The following is a 15677-nucleotide window of genomic DNA, read 5'->3' as shown; positions in this document are numbered from 1 at the left end:
CAAACGTCAAAAATCTGTCTAACTCCATACAAAAAACACCGGTTATCGTTATAGTTACGGTCAAAGTTAGGTGGTGCAACTCAGCCTAAGGGTTTCTAAGGATTCTCTTTTTTATCAAAAACTTATTTTAAAACATGAAAAATTCAACTGCCTCAGAATTCTTCATTCCCGTCTGCTGCTCCCTCCCTGCTTAAACTGCTAAGTTACTTATACGTAAACATTGATTACCCATCGCTTTTCACTTTTATTGTACGCTATGCATGAGCGAGATAAAGCCATTATAGGCCAGTAGAATTAAACACAAAAATTGATTAAATCGGAAATAATTCCTACAAAAGATTTTTTTGCTTTAATGGCTTCATTGGTTGCCCATTAAGACTCTCCTAAGTTTTCGACTTCGACGGAGTTGTGCTTAAGTGGTGGGGGCCCCCGAAAGCGGCGTTTTTTCGGTTTTCCGGTTATACCGCGTAAAGGACTTACCCTATCGAAAAGTGGTCTTCATGACGGTTAAAGGGCACTTAATCCTGCATTGAATAAGACCAAATTCATATGTTTTGGACAAACCGTTCTCGCGCTAAAGTTCGGCAAAGTAGAAAATATACGTATAATTAATGACCCTCTCCACGTCCAATGGCTTGTTACCCACATGCTTCCAAGCTTTGTAAAGGGTCGCCTTAATCAGTGTAACCCTAACAAGGCTCACGAGTTTGATTCGCTTATCCTTGTTCGTCCCAGCCGTTCCTTAACTGCGGTTGCTGCACCTCTTCCTGACACTCTCCTGAACGACTCTGTGTTACCTAATGTGGCTGCCTCTCTTCCTTGTACCCTCCTGTACGATTGCATTGCTTAGCTATATGCCTGGTCCAAGGTTCGACGCCACAAAATCAACTTTGTACGCGTGAAAATAGTTTAAATACTATTTTCCGTGCTTGCAACATTTTTCTTTACTGCTTCGCCTCTATTAGTCGTAGAGTGATTGTATATATCCTATAGCCTTCCTCAATGTATGAGCTATTCAACACAAAAATAATGATTTCAATCAAACTAGTAATTCTTAAGATTAGCGCGTTCAAACAAACAAACAAAAAACTCTTCAGCGTTTTAATATGAACTTGTTGTTGTTGATTTTTGGCGTCGAACCTTAGACCAGCCATACGGCTAGGCAACGTAGTCATGCAGGAGGATACAAGGAAGAGGGGCAGCCACAGTAGGTAACACAGAGTCGTTCAGGTGAGTGCCAGGAAGAGGTGCAGCAACCGCAGTTAACCCTTTACACACGACGATACACGTACGTGAGAGTAACTTTGAAAAAATCTCATGCCCATGTAAATTTGTTTTTGCGGCCGCAATCGGCAGCGATCGCTCGTGAGAGATATTTACTCGCACACAGTGCCGCTCATTTAGTGTTGGGACCTGTCAGTGCTCGTTTACTCGGACTTAAAGTTGACTGCATTTTTTGGAACGAGAGGCGGCCAGTGTAAATATTGATTTTATGTGGTTATTGTTGTTTTCGGATAAGTGTTATAGTTTTATTTTATTACGAAAACAGTGATTATCCGAATGGGATACTTTTATTGTTATTTCATTGCATAAATTAATAATTATTACTACCACAAAATTAAGTCGCACGATCGTAGCTGGTCGGTCAAACCTCCAGTAGTTGATTGAAAACTATTTTATTTGTTATTTGATATTATGGATTAGTGTTTAGTTGTTTTTCTATTTTAGTGCATCCTAAATATGAAGGATGTGTCGTAGCATTATTTGGAAACGCAACCGACTATGAAATTAAAGATTTTCATGACTAAAAAGACCAGGAAACACAATTTCGGGTTTTTACGGACTTTGAAGAGTAGAATACCAAATATGAAAGCTCAGGAGACGAAGTAGACCCTGAACATGAATCAGCAAGGCTGGTCAGACATTTTAAAAATACTATGTGGCAAGCAAAAGCTGAAACAAAAGCCACGTCCACTACAAAATAGAGGGTCAATTTGGAGGAAAATTCAAACAAATTGAATTCGTACTCCAACTGAGTATCTCAATTGATTATTTTGATGACACATTTTACAAAGAGATGGCTAGGTGTACAAACTTGCACTACATGCGTTAAATCGATAAATAATTAAAAACTATTAGAAACGAAATTGCTATAGTGTTCGGTGCACATATTTTCATGAGATGCCTTCCGGACCCATGTTTGCATATGTACTGACACACTAGTATAAAAAATAGGGGCTTATTGCTAACAAAATAGTTCATAACCGATTTGTACACACACGACATTCCCTTTATGTATTTTACCATGACCAACTAGCAGAAACAGAACAAGACAACCGCTTTGGAAGGTGCAACCCATGATAAATATAGGATCAATATACCTGCAAAGAGGTCCATCTTATTATTCAATCGTTGAACGATATGAGTGGTGTAGATATTCTGGACTAGCAAATGGAATGCCACCAAACCTTTATTACAAGATAATAGGGTTTGAAAGTTCTAGTTTAAATTTTGGACCTGGAGGTTGTTAATTCGCGGCAGCTTTAGAAAATTGAGATTGCACAGCTAATGGTTATTCAAAAAAAGACATTTTAGCATTACTAGATTTTCGTTTTAGCATAGCTGAGGCTTTAAACAGATATCCTAATAAAGAGCATCGTGTCGAAAATTTACTAAACGACTCGACATCCATAAACAATATAATATAGACTTTTCAGGTCAGAAGGCAAATGATAACACAGATGAGAAAGTTTACCTGGCTAAAAAGCACCGAGGTGTTACATGTTGGAAGGATGTTCTAGCTGGTCAAAAATTAAATGTGCTAAGTGAGATGTTTACCTGTGCCTTTTTCGCAAAAAAGCTGTTTCCAGTCATATCATCTTAAGCCATAAAAATGACATTTATTTCTTTATCATTAATTATAAAGTAATTTTGTTCTATTTTACAATCTCTTAATAATCATCTCGGACTTCATATTGGTACCAACCAAACTAATAAAGGTTTTTACTTTGCAAGTTTGTCAAAAGGTGGATATTTTTTAATTAATTCGTTTTTTGTAAGACAATTTGCTAAAAGAGGTTTAATTGCTTGTTAAATTATAGCTTACTCTTTACTTATAGGGGTCTCTTACCAAATGAATACTTATGTGCTCATAAATTAGTAGTTTTCATTAAATAAATTAACTAAATAGTATAACACTCACTATCGTGAGACTAACAAATTATACCGAAGCCTCACTATCGTGAGGGCATACTTTCAGGAAAACTGAAAATTCAAAATTTTTTAAAGTATTTTTCTAATCTTATTTAAACTCTAAAATAACCCCTAAGTAAAGTTTTATTAAAATATTGACACTTTTTTATTCTCGTGTGTAAAGGGTTAAGGAACGGCTGGGACGAACAAGGATAGGCGCATCAAGCTCGTAAGCCTTGATAGGGTTACACTGGTTGAGGTGGCCCTTTTCAAGACTTGGAAGCCTGTGGGTAACAAACCATTGGACGTGGAGAGGGTCATTAATTATACGTATATTTTCTACTTTGCCGAACATTAGCTCGAGAACGGTTTGTCCAAAACATATGAATTTGGTCTTATTCAATGCAGGATTAAGTGCCCTTCAACCGTCATGAAGACCACTTTTTGATAGGGTAAGTCCTTTACGCGGTATAACCGGAAAACCGAAAAAATGCCTCTTTCGGGGGCCCCCACCACTTAAGCACAACTCCGTCGAAGTCGAAAACTTAGGAGAGTCTTAATGGGCAACCAATGAAGCCATTAAAACAATAAAATCTTTTGTAGGAATTATTTCCGATTTAAAAGCTAATTCTACTGGACTATTACGGACGATTCATCAATGCAGGGTAACGTTATGCAGTCTACCTAATAAACAGTCACTCGATACTCGCCGACCCGCCAACGTGAGACGTTAACTTTATCGGCACGTAGGCAAGTTCACATGTCGTTCAAGTTGGAAAACTTTGTCGGCGGTACAAAATTAGCAACTGTTTATTGCGCATTTTAAAATTTGATAAATTATAGCCAGCACACTTTCAGCAATTTTCTAAATCACGAGTAAAGTCTGTAGCTTGGACGCACCCACCAGGTCAAGTGGCCATCAGTCACAGCAATTATCTACTTTTTCTCAATATCGGGCGCATTAAAGCAGTCTTTTAAAAGTCTGCCACAGGGCTCGAAAGCCAGATAATTGCAAGTAAGGTCTAACCTTAACCGGAATAAAAAAGATTTTCATAATAATTTAAAATGAAAACCTGGAGTAATGGAACATAATTATCTCTTTCTTTTTATGAACCATTTTTTCATCTTACTATTGCATTGTAAAAAAGAAGCCAAGCATAGTTACGTTAGTAAGTAAGTAAGTAAGTAAGCATTTATTTGCTGCACACAAAGTCACATACATAGTTCAACAAGATTACACAATTCAATATTTAACATGCACATTCAAAATAAAAAATAAAATAAATAACAATTAGAGATGAAATAATGTGAGCAGAGTTGCGGCAGCAAAAGGTCTCCGTCTCAGCATGTGTCACAAGCTAATGCCTCATAGTAGTCGGCAAGCGGAAAAAAGTCCAAAATTGGAAGGTTCTAATTCATTAAAATTAGCATAGTAGCCTTATTGTAGAATAGTTATGGGATCATAATCACAAAAAAAATATCAAATAAACGTTATTTTAAAGGAAAATTATGCGTCATAAGTTGATCAAACACGAAATATTTATTTAAGCGTAGTTTCTACGCTCGGATGTCTACGTATGTATTTCTTAAGACATTGATGATATCAACAATATTTCTTTTTAATTGTCTTCTAAGAAGCATTACGAGTATGTATTTACATTTAAACTATATTTTGCAAATAGAAAATATATAAAAGATACTCTTTTATATTCGAAATTATTGCTTTCAGACCCAACTTATGGGGGTGGGGGGCTCCAGCAAACACTATAGGTACCTAATTTGTGTTCAACATTGTGATATTGCCCGCAGCCGGTGCCGCAAATCCGCGGTCGCTGCTGGCAGCGCGCGGCGCGGCGCAGCTTCTTCTCGCGCGACAACACCGAGAACTTCCTGACCTTCTGCCGCGACCTCGGCGTGCACGAGAACCTGCTGTTCGAGAGCGACGACCTCGGTGAGTCGGTGATATACCAATGTTCTCAAAATGTACATTTAATTTTTTTCTACTTAAAATTGAAAACATAAAATTAGAATGTAAACCATACTGCCGAAAAACTTGGTAAAAATAGAGATAGATCGATTAATATTTTGAAAGAAAGAAAGAAAGAAAGATACATTTATTACAATGGACATCACACAAATACAGGCAATTACATAGACATGACAGTGGCACATAATAATGGAAGAAGAAAAAAATAAAAACATGAGTAAACTGAACAATGCCACCCATTCACCAACAAGATGCCCACTGCAACGGGACCCCACTCAGCATATGCCGTGGCCCACGGTGACGAAGGCCACGGTGCTGGTTTTCAGTGTGCCCCATGCCGAGTGAGGGTCACGGACCATTGGTAAAATAAATAAAATAGTAAGCTGCATAAAATTGTCTAGATAAACATACATAAATAGTAATATTAGTGCACAGATAAATACAAAAGGCGGGAAATCGGTAAGGATGATAAGACTATGTTTATTAAGAATACTAATGAAAAGAATACTATTAAAAAGATAGATTTTGGATTTTATAAGCATGAAACAAACTCCACGCTAGGAGCTTCAGAGATTTAAAGCGCTTTCACATTAGGGCGTTAGTAGCGCGACTGCAGCGCAGCAGCTGCGTTTTTATAACTTGAAGGCATGCATTTGCATCCGCTGTCACATAGTATGAAATTTTCAGCAGCGCGTCTGCCGCGCGTTTGTCGCGCTGCTAAATCGCCTAAATGTGAAAGCGCTCTTAATCTTAACCAGAATTAGGGACTTTAACGTCGTGCTCGTAGCTTTTCTTTTCTTCAGATACGTTCGTTCACGTGATCCATGATACTCACTCTGCCCCATCTGTCCCAGTGCTGCACAACCAGCCGCGGCAGGTGATCCTGTGCCTGCTGGAGGTGGCGCGGCTGGCGACCCGCTTCCTCGTGGAGCCGCCCGGGCTCGTCGCGCTCGAGAAGGAGATCGCGCTGGAGGAGCGCGACTCGGGGCTCGACTCCGCCATGTCCGGCGCCGCCTGGCAGTTCCGCGACGCCTCGCCCGTGCCGGACGCGGACAAGTGAGTACCGGCACACGTGTCCTGCAGGACGCCACTCGGGGCTCGACTCCGCCGTGTCCGGCGCCGCCTGGCAGTTCCGCGACGCCTCGCCCGTGCCGGACGCGGACAAGTGAGTACCGGCACACGTGTCCTGCAGGACGCCACTCGGGGCTCGACTCCGCCGTGTCCGGCGCCGCCTGGCAGTTCCGCGACGCCTCGCCCGTGCCGGACGCGGACAAGTGAGTACCGGCACACGTGTCCTGCAGGACGCCACTCGGGGCTCGACTCCGCCGTGTCCGGCGCCGCCTGGCAGTTCCGCGACGCCTCGCCCGTGCCGGACGCGGACAAGTGAGTACCGGCACACGTGTCCTGCAGGACGCCACTCGGGGCTCGACTCCGCCGTGTCCGGCGCCGCCTGGCAGTTCCGCGACGCCTCGCCCGTGCCGGACGCGGACAAGTGAGTACCGGCACACGTGTCCTGCAGGACGCCACTCGGGGCTCGACTCCGCCGTGTCCGGCGCCGCCTGGCAGTTCCGCGACGCCTCGCCCGTGCCGGACGCGGACAAGTGAGTACCGGCACACGTGTCCTGCAGGACGCCACTCGGGGCTCGACTCCGCCGTGTCCGGCGCCGCCTGGCAGTTCCGCGACGCCTCGCCCGTGCCGGACGCGGACAAGTGAGTACCGGCACACGTGTCCTGCAGGACGCCACTCGGGGCTCGACTCCGCCGTGTCCGGCGCCGCCTGGCAGTTCCGCGACGCCTCGCCCGTGCCGGACGCGGACAAGTGAGTACCGGCACACGTGTCCTGCAGGACGCCACTCGGGGCTCGACTCCGCCGTGTCCGGCGCCGCCTGGCAGTTCCGCGACGCCTCGCCCGTGCCGGACGCGGACAAGTGAGTACCGGCACACGTGTCCTGCAGGACGCCACTCGGGGCTCGACTCCGCCGTGTCCGGCGCCGCCTGGCAGTTCCGCGACGCCTCGCCCGTGCCGGACGCGGACAAGTGAGTACCGGCACACGTGTCCTGCAGGACGCCACTCGGGGCTCGACTCCGCCGTGTCCGGCGCCGCCTGGCAGTTCCGCGACGCCTCGCCCGTGCCGGACGCGGACAAGTGAGTACCGGCACACGTGTCCTGCAGGACGCCACTCGGGGCTCGACTCCGCCGTGTCCGGCGCCGCCTGGCAGTTCCGCGACGCCTCGCCCGTGCCGGACGCGGACAAGTGAGTACCGGCACACGTGTCCTGCAGGACGCCACTCGGGGCTCGACTCCGCCATGTCCGGCGCCGCCTGGCAGTTCCGCGACGCCTCGCCCGTGCCGGACGGAGAAAAGTAGGTTTACCTGTAAAAGCTTGTGGTGGTTATTTGTGTAAAATGGTTCCTTTTAGGAAAGCTTTGGGTGCCTAAAATCTTATAGAAATACTGATGATATAATCCTCTGCCCCACCCTATTCACGATGCCCAACTTGCTTGCTGAAGGTAAGTGTAAGTAGCATAGTTTCAAAGTAATGAAATTTATGAAGCGTCTATTTTACGTCGCAACAAAAATCTAAACTGCACTTCATCATTTACATCTTGATCTTACTTTATTTGCTACCGACAGACAGAAGACAGCTTACATTCCTCATAGATGTTTTTAGAAGTTTTCTAAACCAAAACTTGTTCTTTTCAGATCTACAAGCGTTCCACCGCCATCTTCGCCTGAACCTAATGACTGTAAGTATACTCTTAAACTTGAATCAATGCTCTTCAGCAACTGATTACGTTCTTTGTAGTCTAATGCTGTCATTTGGTATTACTTTTCCAGCGCAACTGTCGGTGCCTGATAACGTGGATGCAGAGAGCACGAAGTCGGAGGAGACGGTGGCCAGTACGGACTCCGACGTGCCGCTGAAACCCACCAATGAGCTGGACAAGCGGGTAAGTCTTTTGCACCAGAAGACGCAGGTTCCTTTTACGCAGACAATCTAATGGAAAGAGTATTTATAAGATTTTTTTTTTTATGCTAGCCAAGGCAGGTATTTGACCGCAATCGCACCTGGTGTTAAGTGAGATGCAGTCTAGGATGGTACATATCTGCCCTGTAAGTGCCTATTCACTCTCGCCTTGAAAACGCCCGGATTATAGTATAGATCTTCATCATCGATATCCATTGCGGGTACATTATCATTTCAGCCGTAGGACGTCCACTGCTGAACATAGCTAGGCCTTCCTCAATGATTTCCATAATGACCGGTTGGTAGCACCAGCATCCAGCGCCTTCCTGCTACCTTTGAGGTCGTCGGTCTACATTGTTCAAAATAAGAGACAAATGGTCTCAGTTTGGCTGTGGAGTCTGGACTCTTCTACTTGCGCGAGGAAACCCTCTTAACGTTTGCGGGACTTGCAGGTGCAGCTGATCTAATTTACCAGAGACAAATGGATTCAGTTTGTGCTTGTCTCTTGACATGTCTTCATTCAGTCTCTTGTGATTGGGTGAAGAAAAGTTTTGAACAAGAACTGTACCTTGCAGGTGCAGCTGGTGACGCGTCTGATGGAGCGCGGCTGCCGCTGCGGCGACGGCAAGTGCTCCAAGCTGCTGAAGGTCAAGAAGGTCGGCGAGGGCCGCTACAACATCGCCGGCAGGAACGTCTTCATCCGGGTCAGTTGATACAACATCCTTCACAACACTCCTTGTGATTCGAAAACTTAGGCTGATTTGCGCCACCTTACTTTGACCGTAACTATAAGGATAACCGGTGTTTTTTGTATGGAGTTTGACAGATTTTTGACGAAGACTTTTTTGTCAAAGTTCAACTAAGATAGTGCAACTTAGCTTAAATGTTCATCTCTCCGAGTAGGCATCGATAGTAGAGATCGACCCGCGAGTAGTGAGTCAAGTACGTGCGCGTATTCTTCACCCATTGTGAAAAAAAATTTGCGATGTAAAGAAGAAAAATATGCGTGTGGTGCGTTAGATGGCGTTACAGTAGCTTCTTGTAGCAGTCAGCAGCCCTATTACACACAGTTTAGTATTAGACACAGTACTGATCACTGACGTATCTAAACGAAACGGTGCTCGACTCTGACACAAGCTATAAACACCATATGACCATATCGTTGACGACATTGAGAAGAATTTTTTTAAACACATTTTTTTTTTCATTTATTGGGGTCAACAAACAGCTTACACAATGAATGCTTATTAGCTATATACAATTCTGATTTAGATAATTGTGAAACCAACATAGTTAACCACAAAAAACTTTCTGGACTTAGTACATATTATTCTGTGACAAAACTAGCAAAAGCAGGAATTTTAGACCTGAGAACTAATTCTATGATTTCTCCCACAGCTGCTGAAGGGGCGGCACATGATGGTCCGCGTGGGCGGCGGCTGGGACACGCTGGAGCACTTCCTGTCGCGGCACGAGCCCTGCCAGGTGCGCCTCGTCACGCCCGGCCGCCGCGCGCCGCCCCTGCCCGTCCCCCTCCCCTCCCCGCCACCCTCCCCCTGCCCCTCCCCCGCCAGCAGCAAGGCGTCCGTCGCCGGCACCGTCTCTCCAGTCGACAGCAAGGCCTCCTCCCTCAGCGGACAACTTTCCCCTATAGATTCCAAACTCGGCGGCACTCGCGGCTCAAGCAAAACCAGCAGCGGAAAAAGCTCCCCCGCGCTCGAACCGCGTCGCACGTCCACCCCCACCAAACCCGCCCCCGTCCGCAGCCTCAAATCAACCCTGACCCTCCCCCTGAAGCCAGAAGACAAGAAATCAGCCCCGCGCACCAGGAAGCAATCGGCACCGTCCAGCTTCAGCACCCCTGATACACCCACGGGCCGCGCGGTGCGCACGCCGCCCGCAGAATACAGGAAGTCGCTCACCACCACCAGCCTGCTCGCCACCCCCAAGAAGTCCCGCAGCATGAGCCTGGCGACGGCCCCGAAGGAGGAGAAGAAGTTCTGCGGGACGGATCGTTTAAACCAGGCCAAGAAGAAGAGCATCAGTGCTGCCAGCACGCCGACGGAATCTCCCGCGGTAACAGCGCGGAAAACCCGCAGCCAGAGCCTCGCCTCCACACCGGTCGAGACCAAGAAGTCGTTTTCCACCGCCAACGGCTACGCCAAGAAGACCCGCAGCATGAGTCTCGCGACGCCCACCGAGCCTCTGCGGCCGACGCACAAGAGCCTGTCGCTAACCGGCAGCGGGGCCCTAACGCAGGCCGCCATCGAGGAGAGCATCCGGCTGTCGTTAGAGGCGACTATAGCTGATAACTCTTCCTCCAAAAAGCCGTTTCTGCACATCAAAGCCAAATACAGAAGTCCCCCGCCCCGGGAGGTGCCCCCCAGATAACTCCGGACTCATTCCAGTAGTAGTATAGTGTGACGTGGCCGATCTCCTCACTCCGCAATCTCACGTATCGTCTCGTAGCGAGTAGACGCTTTAATTTAATTCTCACATTCATGCCCCCCGGGGACTAGTCATAATGAATTGTTTTAATTGTAATGTTATAATGATAATCGGTTAGTTTTAAGCAATGATAACGATGGCAATAATGATTCAGATTATATTTTGCATACTTTAGGAATTATTTGTTTGTGAATTTTTTTCGTTATTTATGAATTAGGTTACGAATTCTCTTATGTTTCATCGCCATAAGTAATTTTAGTTTTTCACCTCATTATTTCGCAACGTTGTAAATTATTGTAAGTGTAGTTGTTTTCCGTACTTTTCATATTTTCAGCTGAGTTAGACCGTGCACTTGTAAATTAGGAATAAAGTGGCCTCACAACACTAGCGACCTCTATGGTACAAATACGTTATATCGACACATCCTATATTTTGATACTGAACGAAAATATTTTTGCACTGACTTGATAGACGCACTAGACACGGATAGTACCTAGCCCTAGTAGAGTAAGACCCTGTGGTAGTACCGTTGAAGGAACTAGAATGTCTTTATTCGCAAGATATCTCCACCTCCTCGACTTCTAAGCCTATTTACATTCTGACTTCACAACAGACTGTTCTATAGGTTTTCTCGAACTTAGAATCTTGTTTCTTTTCGCATTGAAGCGACTCGATTATCGAATTATTTATTGTATCGATCGATGAGTCCTAGAATTAATATTTTAACTATTCTTTATTTATTCTGCGAAATTGTATGAACTATAGCTGAAAGCCATATTTATTCTATTTCTGCTAATTTTTTATCAGAGCGACTTTGAATAAAGGTATCAACGAATAGAATTAAGGGAGTTGAGATTACCATAATCTAATAAATTGAAAATCTGCTATTTTCATACATACCAAATCAAATAAGATTAAATAAAAAGAGTGCTTAGAGATAGTAGAAATGGCAGATTTAAGTAGTTATACAAAAACATTTTGAATCTAAAAAAATATTAAGAATGAGCTTAGCAGTAGCAAGTTTTACAATAACGATTACTTATGATGAGCGATGGTGATTCAACTGCCGAGTGCCGACTACCTACCTATCTGCAATATTGTGCCAACAGTTTTAATTATGTATGGTTGATAATAAAGTTTTTAATATTCGGTAATGCCTTGTAGTTTCATTCTAATTCTTAATTTCAACTTAGTTATTAAGGGTTAGAATATTCTACAATACACGGGCAGGCTCTGCACTGCACGATTTTTCACCTTTTCTAGAGACGTCAACATGAGATCCCTCATAATTTACCTATTGTTGTATTTAAAAAAAAATCATCCAACATCCAATATATTCTGAAACGTCGAAGCAATAATCGAAAGCAATAACCAAAGGGTTAAAGTGGCGCTCTCCTATAAATGTCACAACGCGCAACGTGGCAATAATCGGAACTAATCTAGTATTGATAGTAGCACCCTCCTGTCAATGCAAACTTGAAACTTGTCACGTCTTAGTTCCCATTCTATAAAAAAAATATGTACTTGAATAGTCTATGGTAAGACTTTTTAGTCGTTGAAATCTCAAATCTATGCTTCGACAAAGATTTTCGATCTACCCTCAGTAATTAGTAATTTGCTTTGCAGGTAGAAAAATATCGAAGCTTTGACAGTTACTTGCCTGCTTTTGGCTGGGCTACCTGCTCTAAACAAGATTGTGTTGGAAATTCTAATTTCATCGTAGTAATAAGCTATTACTTAGTGCATCATCACTGCAAATCAAGCGACAAAGTGCACGTATGCAAGTAAAGCCATCATCATCAGCAACTGATCACAAGGTGCACGGGGGTATTGCTCACAACACACAGAGCACGTAATGGAAAAAAATGTGAGTAACATGGTCACGATTTTTAATAGTCTTATTTTTTGTAACAATAAATTATCGCCAAGCTCCAACAATTCCTGGAATTTTAAATCGTTTTAACGACAGATGTTAAATTACGTAGGTAACTTGAATTTACCTACATATTCATAAATTTAAACCGTGCTAAGCAACGTAACTGGTATTACCTACTTGTTTTATAATATTTTAATTCGTACATGTGCTTAAATTCTGAAAAAAATCAATTGATATATTTTTTGTGTCTTCCCGAGTGAAACTACCTACATATTTATTAATCAGTCTTAATACTTAAAGTAAGTAAGGATTTGCAATGCAATCCCATAAATCATTCCAAGGTTATTACAATATTTTATTAATGTGTGTGTACCTAATAATTGAGACGTTTCTTAGCACGGCTTATCTACCCCCCTAAGATTATTAACATTTTGGTGGACAGTACAAAAAATACGAACGAGTACCTAATTACTATGACGTCTTATAAGCGTTCTGTCGTATCATCCTTTACTACCTGAACGCCCGAGGACTGTCCATCAAAGTGGTAGTTAGGGTAGTTAACTACCCTTCCTTTTACTGCATTTTGCTAACGATTATCGATTGGTGTGAGTTCTAACAAACTTTTCGTTACCGCAGTGTCGTAAAGCGGCGGCGAGCACGGCGGGCCCGGTGGCGGTGCCGGTGCGCGCGTCGGTCACGCCGCACCGCCGCCGCTACACCTACTACAAGAAGCTGTTCAAGCCCGTCAGCTACGAGCTGCCGCGCCCGCTGCGCGTGTCGCTCGTGTGATGGGAGGCTACCAGCTTGTGGCCGCGTGGTTAAAAGTGCTGAGGACACTAGGTACACATTTTCAGTTTATTTTGTTATTACTCCAAGGTACCGTTGGAGCTTTCAACTGACACTTACGCCCGTATTCACAAACATTACTATGAGGTCTCACAGTGCGCGTGGACGCACAGGGTGACACACGAACCAATCACAGAGCTCTATTCAACGCTGTGCGTTCGATTTACTGCTTCACTTAAGCAAGCATCGTTTGTGAATACGAACGTTAAACTTATACAGAAATATTTTTGAAGATTTTTTTATATTTTTAATAATAAATTTTTTTTTCGGGACTTATTTATTTACCTACCGAGAAATCTTTCAAAAATAGTTCCTGTAAGGTTTTGTCGCCCTGGTACTCTTGGGTAAAATGTCATTTAATAACAATTATCAGCCAGCAGTACTTTAGGCTGCTATGTTTGTAGGTGCTGCTCATGGACAAAAACGTAAAAATAAAACGAGGACGAGGAGCAACTTTTCGAAATGTGTTTTTCCACGTTTACATTTATTTGGTAAATTGAGAATATTTTGCGTTTGACACTGTATTTTATTTAGGAATAGCCGTGTCTTGTTCAAATCGTGTGATTTTAATTTCTTTTTTCTCAGTAATAATAATTTATTTTTCGAAAGATGCCGTTGCATGGTATGTGTCTACAGAATTCTATGTTGCCTACACATACCAAAAGTGGAATAGACATTTTTTGAAAATTTGCTCCTCAATTTTTGAATCGACTCCAGCACTCACCACCCAGGTGCTATTCGGGCGGGTGCTCTAAGTGGACTACCTCCAAGGCGCTTTTACACTGCGCGGAAATTAGCCAAGTCAAGTCAAAAAATCAGTCGGGTGGGGATGAAAAATGAATTAATTTCATCCCCACTCCACTGTTTTTTTTGACTTGACTCGGCTAATTTCCGAGTAGTGTAAATCCGCCACCAGAAAAAAAGACATTGTAAGACGAGAAATCATTTTATTTTTCTGTTTCAATTGATGCGTGCCTGGGTACTGGGAATTACAGCTACCTGTGTCAATTTATTATTCTATGAAATTGTACTATTGGATTTGGTAGTTATTGGACAAGGTTTCCGTATTGCATGTTAATGATTCCGTCCAAAATGTCAATCAGTAAAGTGAAGGTAGTTATGTAGGTACGAGCAGTACGAGTACCTACTTACATACCAAAGTTATCCATAAGATTAAAGTAGGTAATAAGAGTTTAGGTAGTTTATTTTAGTAAATCTGTATCCTAATTCGATTTCTCCACCGATATAAAATAACGTTAAGTATTTCATGATTTTATTATCGTACCTACTGACTTGCCTCACTCAGGTAGGTAGGTAAATCATATTTAAAAATTAGTAGGTACATAAAGAAAAAATACCTTTAAACTAGGAATATTAATAGTAAGTAAACACTGTGGAAAGTTTAGTTTTGATAAAGGAAAAAAGGTGGCCTTATTCTTAGTGAGACAACACTAGGTACTTAGGTTCCTGAGCCAATGGAGTGGCGCGGTGAAAGAAAAGGTAAGAAAATACGAAATAATTTACCTACTAGATTTTTATAGTTTACTCATGACAACAATGTTAATTTAAAAGATTATATTTATACAGTTCTTTACCCACTATTCCCGCCTACCCAAGCTGTAAGAATTCAAGACTCTGTTCAGCTTCCAAGGTTCAGAAACTGGTTCCTCGGCACTAAACAGACGGATCTGAAGTAACACAGTGCGAGCTCCGAGGCCGAGTTCCGTGACCCGAGGTTCCTGGCCAATGTTCCGAGTCCCGATGCCTGAGGGTGAGTCCTAGCGCCTGAGTTCCGAAGGCCGAGTTCCGAGTTCGAGGTGCCGACTGAATGTGCTTAGTTCCTCTACGGGGCCGAGTTCCAAGTCGATGTTCTGCGGAACAGTAGCAGTGTCTGAATTCCCAGCTTCAATGTTTCCCATTCCTATCCATTTGATACCAGTGCTAAGACTGAATGCCCAGATTATAATTATTTATATTAGACCCTAAATGAAACATTTTCAGTAATAATAGGTACCAAACCCACAATGTTATTTTTTGCTGTCTCAACTCAAATAAAGAGAAAAAATAAATAAATTTGTATTTGTTTTAATTACCTAGTCCCTAGGAAATAAGCATATTATTATAATTAAGTTCCTGCGGTAATAGCGGTGCGGCAGAGGAGTGTTTTCCATTTTCTTCGTGTCTCACTGGAATTAAGGCCACCCTTTTGATCCAAGATATACTAAATAACATTAAATCCCCGTGTAAAAAGTACCAGGGCAAAATAACTATAACGTAGCTACTACTCGTATGTAATATTGTCTCGAGTTAACCAAGAACAATTGAACTCCTTTATGGTTATGTTGCCCTGGTACTTTTT

At 43.3% G+C, this 15677-nt stretch overlaps 1 protein-coding gene across 1 annotated transcript in view; it reads left to right on the top strand.

Annotated features, from left to right (window-relative positions):
• LOC135081231 (GAS2-like protein 3) overlaps positions 1 to 11750 on the top strand; it is a 104679-nt gene extending 92929 nt beyond the window's left edge. The window contains exons 6-12 of the mRNA XM_063975980.1: positions 5002 to 5143; positions 6034 to 6235; positions 7893 to 7927; positions 8019 to 8131; positions 8724 to 8852; positions 9547 to 9731; positions 9834 to 11750. Of these exons, the coding sequence (XP_063832050.1) occupies positions 5002 to 5143; positions 6034 to 6235; positions 7893 to 7927; positions 8019 to 8131; positions 8724 to 8852; positions 9547 to 9731; positions 9834 to 10539 (1512 nt within the window). The 3' untranslated portion in view covers positions 10540 to 11750. The remainder of the gene's footprint in view (positions 1 to 5001; positions 5144 to 6033; positions 6236 to 7892; positions 7928 to 8018; positions 8132 to 8723; positions 8853 to 9546; positions 9732 to 9833) is intronic.
• Positions 11751 to 15677: the final 3927 nt, after the last annotated feature.

This window comes from Ostrinia nubilalis, chromosome 19 (genome assembly GCF_963855985.1).
Source record: "Ostrinia nubilalis chromosome 19, ilOstNubi1.1, whole genome shotgun sequence".
Lineage (NCBI taxonomy): Eukaryota > Metazoa > Arthropoda > Insecta > Lepidoptera > Crambidae > Ostrinia > Ostrinia nubilalis.
This window is presented reverse-complemented; position numbering and strand designations above follow the sequence as displayed.